Source organism: Onychomys torridus, chromosome 6, assembly GCF_903995425.1.
Source record: "Onychomys torridus chromosome 6, mOncTor1.1, whole genome shotgun sequence".
Lineage (NCBI taxonomy): Eukaryota > Metazoa > Chordata > Mammalia > Rodentia > Cricetidae > Onychomys > Onychomys torridus.
In genome coordinates, this window is record NC_050448.1 from 94110249 (window position 1) to 94129098 (window position 18850).

The following is an 18850-nucleotide window of genomic DNA, read 5'->3' on the forward strand; positions in this document are numbered from 1 at the left end:
GCTCAGGATAGCTATTCCTATTAGAGATAATTGAGGGCTCTGAAGCAGAAAGGCAGATCTAGTCAGAGAACCTTTTTAGAGAAGAGCTTTGAGACACCAGCTCTTGTAGTTGAATGCAGTAAAAGTGGCTACTGTGATTTCTAGTTCAGAATGTTTTATTTATATCTGAATTAAAATCTCTAATTTCAACCATCTTGATGTTAAGTTTCTTACCAATTTGAAATACATTACAACATTTCATTAAGTACTTAAAACAACATTAAATACATTTCATTAAGTAATTAAAACCTCGGTGTCTTTTCTATCCTTTTCACGAGTGATTTTTATGTATATGTGTTCTGTAGGTATGTATGTGCTTGTGTGTGTTCATGTGCATGTGTGTGTTGATGTGTCTGTTATGCACATCTATGTATACATGTGTGCATGTGCATTTGTGATAACTCAAAGCTGATGCTAGGTGTCTTATAAGCAATATGTGTTGTTGAATCTGGATCTCATCAACTTTAGGCATCCTTGCTAGCCAGTTTGCCCTGGAGATCCCAGTCTCTATTTCTGGAGGGCTGGAGTTACTGGCAGCCACCACACATGCCTGGCTTTGTATCTGGGTCCTGGCAAGCTGAACATGGATTGTTATGTCTGCACAGCGAGCCCTTTATTCATTGGCCATATCCATAGCCCCTTTTAAATAAATTTTTCTACTGTTACTACATATCACTTTTCCCCATGTCAAAATTATTCAAAGGCATTAGCAAAAATGTTAACCAGGTTCAACTGAAGCATTTTTCATGGGAGATTTTCTTCTCTGGTGAAAATAAGGCTTTTTTTTCTTGATGTTGGTTTCATTGGTTTATGATTATTATTATGGTTTCTTTTATTTTTGAGATCATAAATATAATTCTCCTTTCTCCCCTTTTCCTTCTGAAGACCTCTCATATGTCCTTACCAATTCTCTTTCAAATATATTGTTTCCTTTTTCATTTTTTAAATGTTTACATGCAGGTATTTATATGCATGTGCATGTATTCTTAAACATCACCTGCTCCATCTGTATACTATAATTTGCATGTGTCTTTTAAGAGCCAACCTTTTGGTACTGGATAACCAATTGATGTGTTCTTCCCTGGGGAAGACTACTTTTCCCAGCTTTATGGTTTATATTCTGTTCATTTGGGCATGCCTGTTGTACTTGTTCAGCTCATGTTTAGGCAGTCAGGTTGGTGAAGCTTTACATTGTAGCTTCTGTCATTCCTAGTAGACACAATCTCACAGCAAACATCTGATCCTCTGGCTTCTTCAGTCTTCCCACCCATCTTCTACAATGTTTCTTGAGCCTTGGGTGTAGGAGTTGTTTTGTAGATATATCCATTGGGCACAATTTTTTTGAAAATTATTAGAAAGGATATTAGGAGTTACCATGTTCACATTTTATCCAGATATGATTGATTTATAGCAATGATGTTTTATTTTCTTATTTGCTTTGTTTTATTCTTTACAATCTTGGCTCTTCTTAGCTTTTACATATGCATTTGTGTATTGTGATATTCCTATATAGATCCTGGTTTAAGTTTAAGATTTCTTTCTTAGTCTTTTTAACATCATTGTGTGAACTTTGGACATTTTCTATTTTGTTCAGATTGCATCTACTTTCTCCCCCCTCTATCTAATGTATCATGAGAGTTTTCACTTGTAGCTAAGTCTCTCCTTAGGGAAATGGGGTAATACAAATGAAATTTTGATTTGTTTTAATGCCAACATGGTTACTTACGTTTGTATATTGTTTCTCTTGTATTCAGAATATCCTGGCTTTAAATCCTCGAATACAAGCTTATGCAACGCTGCGTTCCACTGTGGCCAAGAAACTAGACAAGAAACATTGGAAAAGAAATTCTGATAAGAACTGCTTTGTGAGTATCACTGACACATGATTTACTGCTGAAAATGATCCTGCACACTGAAGACAATGTCTTTTGTATCCTTAGAAATGTAATTAAGTATGTCCAAAGCACTGCTGTGCTTTTGAAATACTTTAGACATTTTATATTTGAACATAGTCTCAAACCAATATTTCATTTTCTTAATTCTTTTAATCCTATCTTAAAATCATTTTGTGCAATGGTAGCACGGTGAAAGATTTTCTATATATAAGGTCCAGTGTCATGGAGGAAGGTGGGACACACTGCCACCTACTATCTGGAAATATGTTCTTGGGGCACATCCAACTAGTAAGTGTGCAGTATAAACACTGCCATTCCCAGGTGAGGTGCAGAAGCAGAACTGCTTCGTTGAGATTTCTTATGCCTGATTCTAGTTTTTATTTCTTTTTAACTGCTTGTTGAGTCCAGGATTCGCTGTGTAACCCAGACTGGCCTCTTACACACCTGACTCCTTCTTTCGTCACCTACTGAGTCCTGAGGTTGCAGTTTAAGCCACAGCACCCAGCTTAGAATCTTTCTTATCTGTAAGGTCATGAATAGATGCTAGATATGACCTCAAAGGCAGCATTGAAAAATACTGTTTTATGAGCTACAAGTATTTTTAAATTGGAAAGGAATTCCTTTTTTAGTGGAATTCCCCCAATTTTTTTCCAAAATAATTAATGAGACTATAGCAGGAGATTGTTTGGTGTTTGTTCTCTGGATGGCACATATATACTGTTGTTTAAGATGTCTGGCTTTATTTTCCTTCTTTTTATTTCTCTTTCCATTGAGAGGATGAGACCTGAGATAGGCACTTGTGGATATGTTTTGTAACTGTTACCTCTTTTTATCATGGGCCACCCTGAAAAGCACTTTGAAAACAATAAAGAGACAGGTAGACTATGGCATGGAAAGGTCTCCCAGTCAATGGCAGCCCTGGATTTGGCACTCTGTTTGCCTCGATCTGCTCCTGGGAGGTCTGCTTTTTATTAGGACATTTCCAGTACAAGTCTTTGGAAGGACACCAGTGTAGCACACACTGGATCATGTGATGACATATTGTGATCTTGTATAATGATGGCAACAATTGAAGAGCAATGATAGCAGAATGGTATTCTTTTCAAACTTACCTGTTAAAGGCTATCAAGGATAAATCTCTCATTCAAAGATGTGAGAGTTATAATCCAGAGACATCAGATGCCTTCCCTGGGGCCTTTCATCCATAAATGATCATTAATGATCTTTGGTCCAGGTTCTATTTAGAAATAGAAGTTTTTCTCTATTACAATTGTTATTATTATTACCATCTTAGGAAAATGATCATTTTATTCCTGAAGTGATCTTATATAGAGAGTTTCCTATTTCCTATCTTCCAAAATATATAATTGCCAAAGGTAATATTGAGCTATTTTCTCAGCCAAGTATTTATTGTTTTGAATTTGTAGAAAAGCAATCTCACAATATATTTGAGAATATTCATTAATATTTGTGTTATGTGAAAGGGTTTGTATTACAAAGCACCACTGTAGGGTGGCTTGAGTCATTCAGTATTCACCATATTGGAGACTGACGTATGAAGGGTTGGTAGAGCTGAAGCCTGCTGAGACCTTTTTTACTTGTCTTATCAATAGGGTCTACTTCCTGTTTTCAATGCTTTCTATTTTCGTGTATTCTTACTGTTCTACTGTCTTGTTTTAATCTGTCTCTAAGTAACTACATTTTGAAGTACTAAGGGTTAGTATTTCAACATAAAAATTTTACAGAGACACAACTGAACCTATACAAATAACTTTAAATTATCAAACACATACAGTAATTCATCTTATATTAATATGTTCTATGGAAAGAATTAAGAATTAGGTAAACATTAATTATGTAGAAAGAGGATTATTCTAGGCATTATTTATTCAGTAGCGAATAAAATGTAGAAGAAAATCCTCTGAATTCCAATTACTGGGTCATGGTTAACTAAATTAAAGCAAATATATTCAGTGTTAAGTTGTATGACCATTAAAATTATTTTTAAATAGTTAATTCACTGGGTCAAACAGTCACAATCTATATTACATGCAAAGCACTTAAACTATCTCTATATCTAATTGCAGTTGTGTGTACTTATATACAACTATACTTTTGCGCACATCCACAAAGAATAAAAATGTCCATGTAACTGTGAATGGTAGCTATGTTTGCATTATTGACAGTTTTGTGTACTTTGAGTTTTCTGTAGTGAGTAAATGTACATGGGACAATAAATTAAAAGCTTATAGTCTATGTGAAAATAATAATCCTGTTGTACAAGATCTGCTGAAGATTCAGATGACTCTGCAAACTCCAGAGATACTCAGAGATGGAGAGAGAACAGTGAGGTTCATTCCTGTGGGGAGATCAGGAGCTAAGTTTCAATCTGATTCTCATTTCACCAATTGAGTAAGCATCCCTTCCTCTTCCTCATAAGTATCCTCTGTGTGTGAAGAATTGAATGAAATTCTTATCAAGGATATGATTTGATTTTTACTTTGTATCTTTCTGCACACATGGCAACACCAGCAATACTTGCCATTTTCTCTAGCTCAAGGAACCAGTAAGACAGACAGCATTCAGACAGGCAATACTTACTGTAGCCAAACACAAGAAGATAGTAATGGAACAGTCCCTTTACAAGGCACACTAACAGGGCAAGTGAATAATCTCAGCTCCCACCCTCTCCTGAGATGAGATGCTCCAAAGTTTCTACTCAAGTGGTGTTGAAGGCCAAGTAGAGGTCCTGGAACTTGATACATAGAGTAGGCTGACCTTGAACTCAGAGAGATCCTGCTTCAACCTTCAAAGTGCTCTTATTAATTTGTGTACTACCACACCCAACTGAGATGTATTCTTAAAGTTGGCTCTATTGCTTGCCTCTAGGAGGGACATTGTAGAGGCCCCTGGATCTGGCTGAGAATAGGCAACATCTTGGATGCATCTTGTCTCTGCCTTGTCTCCCTTCATCCTTCCCTACCCCTGTCATTTTCCTGCAGAGCATTCACTTAATAAGTACATATGTCTAATCCCAAGTCCAACTTTGCTTCCAGGAAAATTACATTTCAATGCTGAAATTTCTATTTCAGAGCCTCACCACCCACAGTATCTGCTATAGCCCTTCCACTTCTCTTTACTGGAATATAGGTTCTCTCACGGTCTCTCTCACTTCCCTTCCTTCCTTCCTCCTTCAGTCTCTTCCTTCCTCTACCGTCTTTGCCCTGTTCTCTGATGTGTGTGTATTTCTCTCCCCCTTCTTCTATCTCTTTCCCTATCTCTTGTATTTTTTCAAAACTGTGTTATTAATTAAATCATTGCCTCACTGTTTTAGTAGCATCTTCAGTCCGATAATTCCTGTATTTAGATCTCTAGCCAATTTTTCCAACTCTGCCATGATAACCAAATACCCATTTAATAGCTCTTTCAACATATCTAACAGGTTCCCCAAGTGTAACATGCTGGTAGTCAAATTGTGAAGTTACCTGGTGGATTCAGTACAGGAAGGTCCAATCCCCAACTTCCAGGCTGAGCAAAGTGTCCCTGTGTAAGCCCAAGGTTCCCCAGGGGAGTCTTGGCCCTGGAGGAGATGGGAATGGAGGAAGTGGCTGGGGGAAAGGTGGGAGTGGGGGCAGAAGGGGGAGGACAGGAGAACCCATGGCTGATGTATAAAATAAAAACACAAATATAATAAATTTAAAAACAAGAGAAAAAATTGTCAAATTGCTATCTTGCCCCCCCCTCCAATTTGCTCCCCAGAATTTCTGCCCTCATATTTTCCTTTAGAATAAAATACTAAGAGTATATGGTAAACTTATTACCACTCCTTTATGGCTCTGTAGTGGCCTCGAGACTAGTCTCAACACTAACCCCTTTCCATGCGGAGTCTATTCTTAACAATTAGCACAGCTGCAGTCTTCTTTAAAAGTTCTGTGCTGAGAATCTGCCAGGGGTTTTTCTGCTCATTTACAACTCCCAGAATTTCCCCTGCTGGCTGACCTATCATCTCAGCAAAGCTGTTTCTGGGAACCCTATGTCAAATTCTGCCCACTCGTTTCTTTCTGCCTGGCTTCATTGCTTTTTTTTTACAGTAGTTGCTACTGATACACTCCTTTTACTCACAGTTTGTTCATTGTCTTCCTTTTGCTTGTGAGTATGTAAAACCCAGTAGAACAGGGATTTTTATATTTCACTTGTCATACATTTCATCTTACCTGTGACCCAGCTTCTCAAGTGGAACCTGGCTCATAACTTGTACCTACTGCATAGCTATTGAATGAATGTATGAATGAACAAATGAACAGGACTCTTATTTTCCCAATTCTTTATGTATTGGACATTAGGTTTGCATATTTTCTTGCATTGCAGTGAATGGCGGCTCTTTGTGTACAACTTGTTATTGCATTAGATTTCTGAGGAATGCGGATCACTCATTCAAATTACTTAGGTCCTTACCAGTATTTCACTTCACATCCTTAGAAAAGCCAAAAGTGTTTATGAAAGTAGACATACTGTAAAACTTCAATATAGTGTGGGTTGTGATAGTTCTGACATTACCTCAGAAGACAGACAGAATTAAAACTTCAGCTTTGGGTTGACTGTGGTTAAGCCTCACTTCAGAAAGTCATTGCCTTATCACAGTACATATCCAGGTTGTTCATGGGTTTCTTTGAGATCCCAGATGAAGTTTTGAGGTAGTATTGTGCAGTTCTCATTCCCTGTCTAACTTCTCTCCATCTTTCTACTCATTTAACTGATGCTTGAAGCATCCATACTTTCAGGTGCTATATCAAATGCTACTTAGAGATAAGTAAACTCTACAAAAGTGGTATTCTATTTTTTTAAAGCAGACTTTAATTTTGTCTTAGTAAGTAGATGATTGGCTTCTAAGAGTACAAGCATTGTTTTGTCCCAAGGATGACAATTTTGAATTTTTTTGCCCAAGAATTTCATTATTTGGCAGCTTGCTAGCATTCTATTACTAATTGGAAATTCTGAATTACACAGGGAATTTAAGCTGGCAAATGTGTTTGGACTGAGTAATGAAGCACAAAGCAGTTATTCCCAATATCTTTTAAGCAGGTGTTCCATCACCGCTGTTTATTTTTGACATTTTGAAAACGTGGAACTGTCCTAATTACATAAATATTTTGCAGTCATTTTCCATGAGCAATTTTTGAAGACCAGAAAATTTTGTGAGTCAGAAAATTTATCTCAGGTGAAAAATAAAAGCAGGTATGGTTAAGTTCAGTGAGTCATTTGTTTTCAGAATCTTAGCAAATTTATTCTAAATTTGTGACACATATAGTAGGTACATTTTAAAACAATGATGATGAAAATCTAATGCCTATTTAAAGTTTATTATTTCAGTTCCTATGTCTAAATTCTTGCTTTTTCACCTTCAGGATCACTTTGTGGTAGCCATTTTAGTTTGTCTCCAGTCCAAGATGAAAGACCATGCACAGGGAGGTCCGAGAAGCCTGGCTAACATAGAACTAGACATTGAACCCATGTAATTGGGCACGAGAACTCTTCAAGCAAAGTACTTTACAACATGAAAAGATAAAAATCAGCCACCAACCTTTCCTTATAGACAACGAAACTGAATAAGGACTTTTTAGTTTTTGACAGAGATTTTTTCCTTGTGTGTGTGGTTTCTTTTTCCATTTATTACTCATTAGAATAGGCTAGCCATTCTGTCATTCATCAATTGGAATGAATGTGAATGCATCATAGACCTTACCAAGAATCTCTCATGTTCTGGTGAAGAAGACAGACATCAATAAATATAGCACGATTTCTAAAGAAGAGCAATATATAGATTTTAATTATTAAGTGAATTTTCCTTCAGCTGAAGGATTCTGGGATTTAGTGTAGGAGATGGATTAGTGAGAAATATAGGAGGCAAGATCTTTTGGACTATTCCAGAAAGTTGGATGATAAACAATGAAGAGCAGGGTAAGGGAGTTTGTAGAAGAGTTTAACTGTGAAGATATTTAGAAATTAAAAAGTGTGACATGATAGGTAGGGGGATAGTTCGGTTGGTAAAATGCTTGCTCTCCCAGCACAAGTACATGAGTTCCATCCTCAGAGCCCACTAATAAAAGATTGGCAAGATGGAGTATGCTTGTAGTCCCAGAGCTGGGGAGTAAGAGACAGGCAATCCCTGGGATTCAATAGCCAGCCAGCCCAGCTTGATTGGCAAGTTCCAGACCATTGAGAAACACTGTCTTGAAAAGAAAGAAGATAGAGAGCCCTTAAAATTTGAGGAGTAAGTACTCTGACCAGCTGAGCAATCTCCTCCATCATGTTCCACCTACAATAATTTATGAATCTTCCTCACTCTCCTCTCCCCCAGTCATCAGACTCCCCTCTGTCATTGACCTTTCCACTATTCTGAAGGCCTTGAGAGTGTGGCAGTCACTGTGATGTTATGGTGGGCACTGGAGGTCAGGATACCTCATGTCTCAGGCCTCTTTCTCAGGGCTTCAGCTAGTTCCTAAATCATAGAGGCTCTAGATTCTGACTGCCATATACCAGATGTTAGCCAAACATCTGTGAAGAGCCTTGAGAGCTTCCTGCAACCCTTTTCCTCCAGCATTTACTTGTCTTTTGTTCCTCTCCTGTCTCTCTGCCATTAAAATATTAATGTAATCTGTGTTGAAAGGTTAAAAGTTGAGAGAGAAATTTACTTTTTTCTTGGCTCACATTTCCTCTTCTAGCTACTGTGAATCACTCAGGTTCATTTCTCTTTCCCTGAAACTTTGATTTCCATCTATGGCAGAAATGCTATTTCTCTGAATTTTGCCATTATTTTCATTTTTTTTTTATGGCGGGGAAGAAGGTTTTGAAAATACAGTGTAGGGATTTTGTTTACTTTGTTTTGTTCTGAGGAGTTTCACTGCTAAAGCCCAGGACAGCCTGGAATTAAATATGTAGAACAGGCTGGCCTTGAACTCACAGAGATCTACCCTGGGTCACTTTTTTTTTTTTCTATTCTTGAATAGAGATAACTTTTTTCCTGTTCTTGAAACATTATTTCATTAGTTAATTATGTGTATGTGTATGGTCTGTGTGTGGGTATGTTCATGTATGAATGCAGATGCCCAAGGAGGGCAGAAGGCCACAAGAAGCATGTGATCTGCCTTATCTGGTGCTGGGCCCCAAATTTGGATCTTCTGTAAGAACAATAAATGCTCTTAACTGATGAGTTATCTTTCCAGCCCCTCAGAGCAGGCCCTCCTCCTCCTCTTTTCTTTATATTGGTTAGGATCCGTGAGCCTGGATCTAGTAGTAACGTTATTAAAATGTTCATGATATGTAAGTACTTAGTGTTTTCCTCCCTTATGAATTTATAACATATTTATCATGCACGAGGCTTTTTTAAAGTATCTGATTTGGATGCTGTCCTGTCTCATTATTCAGTTTCTTATATATTATTCCCATGTCTGTCCCCCAAAGCAAGTATATTTCATTTATGTCTTCTCATGCTCCAAGACTTAGTGACTGTGCAAAGAACAGGATTCAGTTGTGTGATATATGCCGTACCCTGTAATAGTTTCAGGGATAATGGTGATTGAGAAGAAGAAAAGAAGAATGTGGGGTGGGAGTCAATGATGAGAAATCCTGATTAAATTATTTACAATGATAACTACACTAGCTCCATTGACCATCAGCTGTGGACCCACTGCTGCCCCAGGCATTTATTCTGTATCTATCCTTCCCTTTTTCATTTTTCTTTACATAGAAATCGGCAACTAACACACTATGTGTCCTCATTAATGTATTGTCTCCTAATTAGAGTGTCAGATCTATAAGGACCTGCTTTTTCACAGCTGAATCTTCAGCACCTGGATTAGTGCTGGGTGTGTGGCTAAGTGCTTAGTAAATGTCTATAAACTAGAATACTTACTATATTCTTGGCATATGCCAGAGCCTGTTGTTGGTACTAACATTCCAAATGTATTCTTACGGCACCTACATTCTGATGGATGAAAATTATTACTGTATAACTATACATACACACACACACACACACACACATATATATATATATATATAAACAAAAATTCTCATCCTTCAGAACATATATACAAATATATATATATAACATATATACAAATATATATATATATATAACATATATACAAATATATATATAACAAAAAAGTAATAAGTATCATATATATGTATAACTGATTGTCATGAGTGTGGTCACCTCCTTAGAGAAACATTGATGCTGTAGATGAAAGGATTGCTATGTGACATATGGCACTTAAGCCAGTAGTTCTCAACCTATGGGTCCCAATCCCTTTAGGGCTGAACCACCCTTTCCCAGGGCTTGCCTAAAATCATCTGCTTATCAGACATTTATATTACAGGTTATAACAGTAGCAAAATTACAGTGATAAAGTAGCAACGAAAATAATTTTGTGTGTGGGGTCACCACAACATGAGGGACTATATTAAGGGTCACAGCATTAGGAAGGTTGAGAAGCACTGACCTAAATGGCAAAGCTGGAACTGCTGGTTTCATGGATCTTCTCTCTGTACATCCAAACTTACATTCTTTCCTTTTGATAACACATTTTATGCAATAGTTCTCATCTATAAGAATTCACCTAGACTCCTTTGAGAACTCAGATTAAAGAATGCAGGCATGGTATGTTCTCCATTGCCTGCAAATGAAGTGTGAACACACAGGCTGAGGAACGTCTCCTGAATATGTTGGTGCATTAGCTCAGCAGTTGGAGAGAAGTGACTTTTCCTAAAGAACTTATTATTTTTTTTTTGTTTTTTTGTTTTTTGAGACAAGATTTCTCTGTGAAGCCTCGGCTGTCCTAGAACTCACTTTGAAGACCAGGCTAGACTGGAACTCAGCGATGTGTCTGTCTCTGTCTCCCAGGTGCTGGGATTAAGTGCATGTGCCATCACTGCCCCGCTAAGAATTTTAGTATGTCTCTTCAAGTTAGTTTATCCATTTAAAAGCTGGGCATACTCTAAACATCAACTTGTATCTCACTTGTACAGATTTATCAATTACCAAACTGAAGATCTCATAGGCACTAGCCACTGTGGATAATGATGGAGATGGGAGCATAAGCCCTGGTGCCCTGACAGTATACACACATCCATCCAATCATTAAGCTTGTATTCACAGTTAAATGTTGCCAGTCCGTCTACCGTGGCAGTTGTGGTGGAAATACATAGCTTGATTTCAGGATTCAAGATTGGCCTCCCTCAGAAAGCAGTTCTTAAGCTGAAATTAAAGATGGAAGTTGAAAGGAGGAAGGCTATGAAATGGGATCCTGCCAGAGTGGAAAATGTGTATGGGGAAGACCTTCAAGGGAGCTGGCTGAGCCAAAGGTCAAGAAGCAGCTGGAGTTCTGCAATGAGTAGGGTGTAGAGTTGAGGGAGGGCAGCAGTGAGTAGTGGTAATGATGATCGCAGCTAATTACACTTATTGACAAGGTCAAAAATCTGCTTATTTCGTTTAGAGAAGTGCATGCTAGCTCATTAAGGAGGCGGACTCCTTGTTTGATATATGCTATAGTTTAGTGTTGGTCAAATATTATGTTTTCACTCTGAAAGTGGCTTTCCTTGGTGCTTCTCTCCAGAAAGAGTGATGTGACTAGAGATTTATTCTCCAAGCAGACACATGTAATAAAACAGTAGCTGCCTAAAAAGGAGAAAGTGTTAACTCTTGATATCCTGAGGCTGTTACAAAAAGGCAATGTTCAATTATTTATTTCAGGCCAATCACAACTTTCTCTACATCCAAGTGGCACACAAATTAAACTCGTTTGTAATTGTCTGCCATCAGCCCTGCTACTTTTATTGTGTTCTTCTCTGGTTTGAAATTTCTATAATAGTTCAGCATTTTCCCCCTTTCTTTATTGTTAATCAGAATAGAGCCTAGATGCCTAGTCCTGGTTTACATGAAGCTGAAGAAAACTCTTCAGAGGTCGATTTCAATAAGCTTTATTTGCAAAAGAAGAAAAAAAATCTCTTCACAATGAACTGCCTCATCTTTGTGGCTGGAATTTTAGAGAAGCAGTCAGAGGATCAGTATTCAGCTGCAGACAGGTCGGTTAAGAGTTTGCCATCTGGAACCAACCATGGGTTCACTTAATGCTTTTGTCATTTACTAGCTGTGTGCTCCCCACTAAAACAAATATATTCCTACTTCCCTTTCTTTGTCCGTAAATGAAAATACGGATGATGTCTATGCACCAGGTCAAATGAGAGAATGTGTGCATACATGTAACCTGCCCTACATGCAGCCCTCTGTGAGTACTGGTGATGAGAATTGACATTTGGGGTTGTTACTGTAGGCAGATTTCTGTTGTCGAAAAGCTGGAGGCACAGGGAAGTCCTTCATGACAGGTGGCATGGAAAGGCAGAATAAAGGGAAGGACATGGGAGTGAGGCCAATGTGAGGAACTGTGATAGAAAACAGACTATTTCTTCTGTGAAGGAAAGCCCCCTTAAACAAACTTCACCTTACATTGAACCTTCCGCAAGGCTGATTAACTGATAGCATTTTGGTGATTGTGAACAATTTGGAATGTTGCAGGTCTGGAGCCCAGTTACAACATACCTTGGGTTATTTTTAGCCTTTCAATAGCCCTTTCTTGCAGACTTCTGTATCTGACTTAGCATGCTTGTGACTGTCAGTTGAGACCTTTTGGAATGTGTTAACAACACACACCTAGCTTCCACCATCCAAAAAGCTAAGAATGCCCTCAGACAGCATATAGCAGAAGTTCCCATACTTTGCCATAATCTTGTGTACCTGATGTTTCCAACAGAGTATTGAAAAGTGTCATAAACTTTCATTTTCTTTTTTCTGCTACTACAAACACTTCATCAAACTGTTCCCATGTTGGAACACAGAATTTGATACAACTGGAATCTATATTTCTGGGCCATGTCACTCATATTTGGCTCTCAAATAAACTATCTTTTATCCCCTTTGAGGTATCAATACTCCCACTGTCCAGAAATTTCTTAGCAGTAAATTGGTTCTTCACATACCAATACACACAAACACACACACAAGTGCACACACACACACACACACACACACAAAACCAGATTTTTTTTTTTTTTTGAGTTTCACCTTATGTGCATGAAGTTGCAATACATTGTTTTCTTGTGAAATTTTTCTACATTTCTTATAAAACAAAACAAAAACCTCCACATGGTACTCTGGCTCAGTTATAGTTGTAGGCTAGACCTCTGCATCCCATGATGTGGGAAAAGAGAATCTCACACTGGCTGCAAGCAGCTCAGCCTGTCTGGGAGCTCCTGATGGGCTACCCAGTGTGTGTGAAATGTGAGCCCTTTTCAGACTCTCAGCATCTGACACAAAGCTTTCTTTTTGAAGAAGTTGTTCATACAGGCGACATAATGTTCTAAAAATACAGAGATGGGATCCAGAAGATCTGGAACCAAATTGCTTTGATTTGTTTACACAGAAATTCTTTGCATAATCATAAATATTAAACTGGAATTGCATGATGTATTGTAGGTCAATAAGTGCTATATAATAAAGCAGATGTGTGTTAAGATATGGCTGCAAAACAGAATATGTATATTTTAGATGATATTAATGAAGCATATTACTGTATTTGCAAATAAGAAATATCTTTGCATATGGGAAAATAGAGTGCTCTGAACAAAAGAAATCAGCTAAATTGTCTTTAGAGCATAATGGTATATTTTACCTTTGCAAAACACTTATTTGGTGCTCATAGCAAATAAATATGCGAGTTTTGCTGTTTTCCAGAATGGGCATACAATGGCAGCTGTCTTTCTAATCGCTCATCTATTCAAACGCTAATCGGTGGGACCCACGTAGAATGCTAGAAGCCTGAATAGGTAGACAATGACAGCAGCGTTTTAATCACAGTCCTATTCAGGCACTAATCGGAGTGATGATTAAGGGACATTAGAAGGAGCACTTTGACATCTGATCCTTTGAACTGGCGTCTGTGCAGCCTGCACTACACACAGCTTACTTGGCCAGACCAATTTCCTTAAATAAAGTGCCGTGATTTCCAATGTAGGAAATATTACATTAGAGCCTATTGAAATGATTAGGAATTGAGGAGCTTTTCTTTTTATTGGGGATGCAGTGTGTGCTGTGTACTCACACAACCGAGAGCATTAATATTGCATGCAGTCTTCTGACTAGAGGGGACCATAGAGAAATAGCTTGAAAAGAACTCACTACAGTCATGCACCTTCAATTGAATGTGAGCTGACATGTACAGCTCTCCTTTATTGAAGTTTGTCAATTTTGAAATACTTGGATTTTCATATGCCCTAATCTGGGTGGGTACATCCTAACTGCATTGCATGATTGTTTCCTTTAAATGGGGGTATATTTTCAGTGCTACTGATCTAGAGTTACTCTAATTAAAAAGTGCATTGTATAGGGAGGGGTCATGAAGTCCCACCCCTAGCTGACTAGCTACTAGCAGTTGATGACTAGTGGGGGAGAGTCTATTTTCTCTGATACATTGTGTACATTCTAATGGATGACTTTATACCCATGTGCATGTAAGCATCACTAATAGGACTCACCTGGCTCTTTAAAACATTGGGGATGGGAGAGTGGGAGAGGACCTAGTAGTTGGGGGATCTGGGAGAAGTTCGAGAGGAGAAGAGGGTAAATATGATCAAATTGGATTTTGTATAGGCATGTTAAAAAGTTAATTGTTGGTCTGGAGAGAAGGCTGACTGGTTAAGAGAATGTACGGTCCTTGCAGAGGACCTGAGTTTGATTCCCAGCACCAACATTAGGACATTAGATAGCCCACAGCTTCCTCTGACTCCAGCTCCAGGTCACACAACACCACCTTTTGGCCTCCACAGGCACCTTAACTCACATGCACATACTCTCACACAGGCAAATATGCATACATGTAATTAGAAATAAAAATAAATCTTTGAAAAAAGTTAGTTTATTGTGTTATACCCTATGTTCATGGCCATGCTGTGATCAGGTTTTAGCCATTCATAACAGAAATTTTCTCTTTTCTCTCAGCAATTTCAACATATATTTCAATGTTGCTAGCCTGTTGCCCAGAATACTACCCATGTTTGGTACCAAAGATTTCCATGACTACTCAGCATTTGCATGTTAGAACCAGGGCTGAAATGTAGCTGAGGAGCCCCCATGGAACTGGACCAGGCCCTCTGGATAAGTGAGACAGTTGATTAGCTGGAACTATTTAGGAGGCCCCCAGGCAGTGGGACCAGGACCTGTCCTTAGTTCATGAGCTGGCTTTCTGGAACCTAGGGCCTATGCTGAGACATTTTGCTCAGCCTTGGTGGTAGGGAGGAGGGGACTGGACCTGCCTCAACTGAATCTACTAGGCTGAGCTGACTCCCCAGGGGAGACCTTGCCTTGGAGGAGGTAGGAATGGGGGAGGATTGGGGGGAAGACTGGGGGGATGGGAGGAGGGAGGACAGGGGAATCCGTGGCTGTTATGTAAAATTAAATTAATTATAAAATAAAAAAATTAAAAAATATTTGAATATTGAAATTGAATAAGAGATAATATGTTTTACAGTCAAATATCAGTGGCCATAGCCTGGAAACATACATTCTCTTTGCACCCTATGCCCTCTTATGATGGCAGATTCTTGAAATGTTTGGGAACAAAGAAAATTATAAAATAAGCACACTTTTCAGATACAGTAGTAGGTACATCAGGTAGTCAGGTTATAGGAAAGTGGGGGAAACTGTTACAGATTCCAAATGCTCTGCTGTTCCTAACTGTTGTTTTGATGGAAGCTAATGGTGTGCTAAGAATACATTCCAGGGATTTTATCTGTTGGTTAAAAAGATGGAAGTTCAGACACAGAAGGAGAAAAGGAACACATGTGCATATACATATATATATACTTTCTGTATGGTGAGGAAAATCTTTCCTTCTAGTTTATATCTTCTATGTCTGAGCCACGTGAATTGAAACAATGAAAGACAGATAAGCAGCAAAGAAAACCATGAAGCTTCATATGATGCTAATATTTTACTTTTTATGTCTACAGAAGCCTTTACAGAAAAGAAATGTAGACTGAAATATTCAGTGGATCCAAGGTCTATACACCATTTTGCCAGAGCTAATTAATTGTAAGTGACAAGACCAAGGAGAAGGGAGTTGGGCTTCTACAGGTAATAATTCATGTGAGGATGCATAGATAGGGAAGATAGGGCTTGTTTTAGTAAGTTCATCCTGGTGCTGGTCTTCTGTCTTCAGTAATAAATATTCTTGTCCTGGAGAGGAGAGATATGACAATTTCAGAAGAGGAAATTTGTTTGCTTTTAAGTCATTTGAAAAGGGCAGAGAGCTCCATTACCTACCCGTCCCTGGGACATTATGGCAGAGTGTTGGATGGGGTCTTCAGACTGTCAAAGGAAAGGATGGAGATTTTGTCCTCACCCCAGATGTGATGAACACACCATGGCCTGGGCATCAAGATCCAGGTTACTTCAAATATCATGTTCCAACATGAGAGAAGCTTCATTAGCTTTCTACATTTACACAACACAAGCAGTACATTTAGCAAATGCCTTGGGAGGGGCATCAGATAGGCAGGATAGAGCAAAGTGGGAAGAACTGTCAGGTTTCAGATACAGTCTCACGACATTCTCAGCAAAATAGCAGTGTGTCAAGAATGCATTTCAAAAATTTTGCCTAATAGTAAAAACAACGTAGGATCAGACACAGAAGAGGACAATGGGTGGCTATTAGAGGGAATAAAGATAAACCTAGATAATTTAACAGTCACAGACTTCCATGAAAAAATTTTAATCGGCCAATTAGCCTTGTAAAATCCTCTACAGAGGGTACTTCAATTTGCAGGATCCCATCATGAATAGTCTCTCAGGATTGAGTTCTCCACCACATGATGATTTCTTGTTTGAGGATTCTATGACAGTTTCTAGGGCAGCATGACCATTATGTGCACCTCAGGCTTGTAGGCTTGGCTCTGCAAGTTGTTGTTGTTGTTGTTGTTGTTGTTTGTTTGTTTGTTTTAACCATATGCCTATGATTCTTTGACTCTTAGTCTAGCCATGCAAATCTGATTGAGAAAACTGATAGGTCTCTTTTTGAGAAATTCCCTTCCATTCTGAGACGTTTGAGACAAGAAGAACTCAAACTCATGTTGAAGGGTGAGCATGTTACCTCTGCCACATACATTGTAAAGGGAAATCTAAGAAGGTGTGTGTGTATGTGTGTGTGTGAGAGAGACAGAGACAGAGGAGAAACAGATGTCTGAATCTCTCTCCCCTCTTTCTTTTGTGTTTCAAGATGCTCTTGTATCCTAATATTATTTTCTTTTATTGGATTACAATATTTAAGCAAGTTTCAGATACAAAAAACAAACAGGAATCCTAAGGGACACAGTTCATAATGTTTTACTTTTGTTGGCTTACAATATAAAATCAAGTTTCAGATATAGAAAACAAGCAAAAATCCTAAAGGACACTGTGAATGTGACATTCTAATGGATTAGGACAATGTACTTCATTTATTATTGGTGAAATTATTAAGGCCACTCCACGTAGTTAAAAGGGAGGTTTATTTTGTGGGGTAACTTACAAATGAAGGGGTAGGTTGCAGGGTCTGGCAAAGGTATATCGCAGTCTTGTGGTGTTCTCTGGAGAACTCTGCTCGGTCTACCTCCAGCGTCCAGGGTCCCGGAACCAAGAGAGCGACCTTCTCCCATCCTTGGTCTTCCTCTCCTCCTCTGCCCTGCCTTGTGGGCGTGACCATTACCGAAGCCTCAATGGGGGTTGGAACTTCCAGGCCAATGTTGGGATGGCTATCCACTACAATTTATAGTGGCTTTGTTGAAATGACAAGCTGTCTGTGGCAGTGGGGGCCTAATGTGGCCAATGTCTACCCAGAGACAGACCACCGAGCTCAGACCTTGTCTCTTCTTTTACTAAGGGACACACACACAGGTACAGACACACACACAAACATACACACAGACACACATGTATATATTTAAGTTGGTGAGGAATCTCTTTCTTTGTGTGTGTGAGGGAGAGTCTGTGTGTATATGTGCGTGTATGACAGAGAGAGAGAGAGAGAGAGAGAGAGAGAGAGAGAGAGAGAGAGAGAGAGAGAGAGAGAACACTTGTTTGTGTGTGTACCTGTGCATGTGGAAGTCAGAGGGAAACTTTGGATTTCATTCCTGAAGAGCTGTCTACTTTGTTTTTGTGTGTTCATATTTGAGACAGAATACTTTACTGGTCAGGAACTCTCCAAATAGGCTGGCCTGGCTGGCCAGAGATCCTAAGCGATATACCTGTTTCTATGCTCAACAGTGCTGGAATTACAAATAGGCAATAGGCACCACTATGCTTTGGTTGTGGGGATTGAACTCAGGTTGTCATGATTAGACAGACATGAGCTATTGCCTAAATTCAAGTAAAGTATTTTTTTTTTATCCTGGACTTCTTTAAAAAATGTTACAGCTTTTAGATAGAAATTAAAGGCATTAAATATTGAACATAATGACATAATGATGCATTTAATTCTCTTTAATGATTATTTTTACAAATATAATATATTTTACATTTTACCATCCACTAAATAAATCTATATTTGTTATGTACATTTAATGATTAAATAAACTTAGATTTATTTAGTGTGTGTGTGGTGTGTGTGTGTGTGTGTGTGTGTGTGTGTGTGTGTGTGTGTGAGAGAGAGAGAGAGAGAGAGAGAGAGAGAGAGAGAGAGAGCATGCACATGTGGAGGTCAAAGGACAACTTGCAGGGATTTGTTCTTTTCTTCCACTATGTGTGTTTGTGGGATTGAACCCCTTGGGTCCTCAGGCTTTGAAGCATCTTTCCCTTTTGAGTCATCTTGCTGGCCATGAAATAAGTA

General features: G+C 38.6%; 1 protein-coding gene across 1 annotated transcript in view; it reads left to right on the top strand.

Annotated features, from left to right (window-relative positions):
- Positions 1-18850, top strand: part of Dpyd (dihydropyrimidine dehydrogenase) — an 851011-nt gene that overhangs the window by 49473 nt on the left and 782688 nt on the right. The window contains exon 2 of the mRNA XM_036191420.1: positions 1794-1904. Within this exon, the coding sequence (XP_036047313.1) occupies positions 1794-1904 (111 nt within the window). The remainder of the gene's footprint in view (positions 1-1793; positions 1905-18850) is intronic.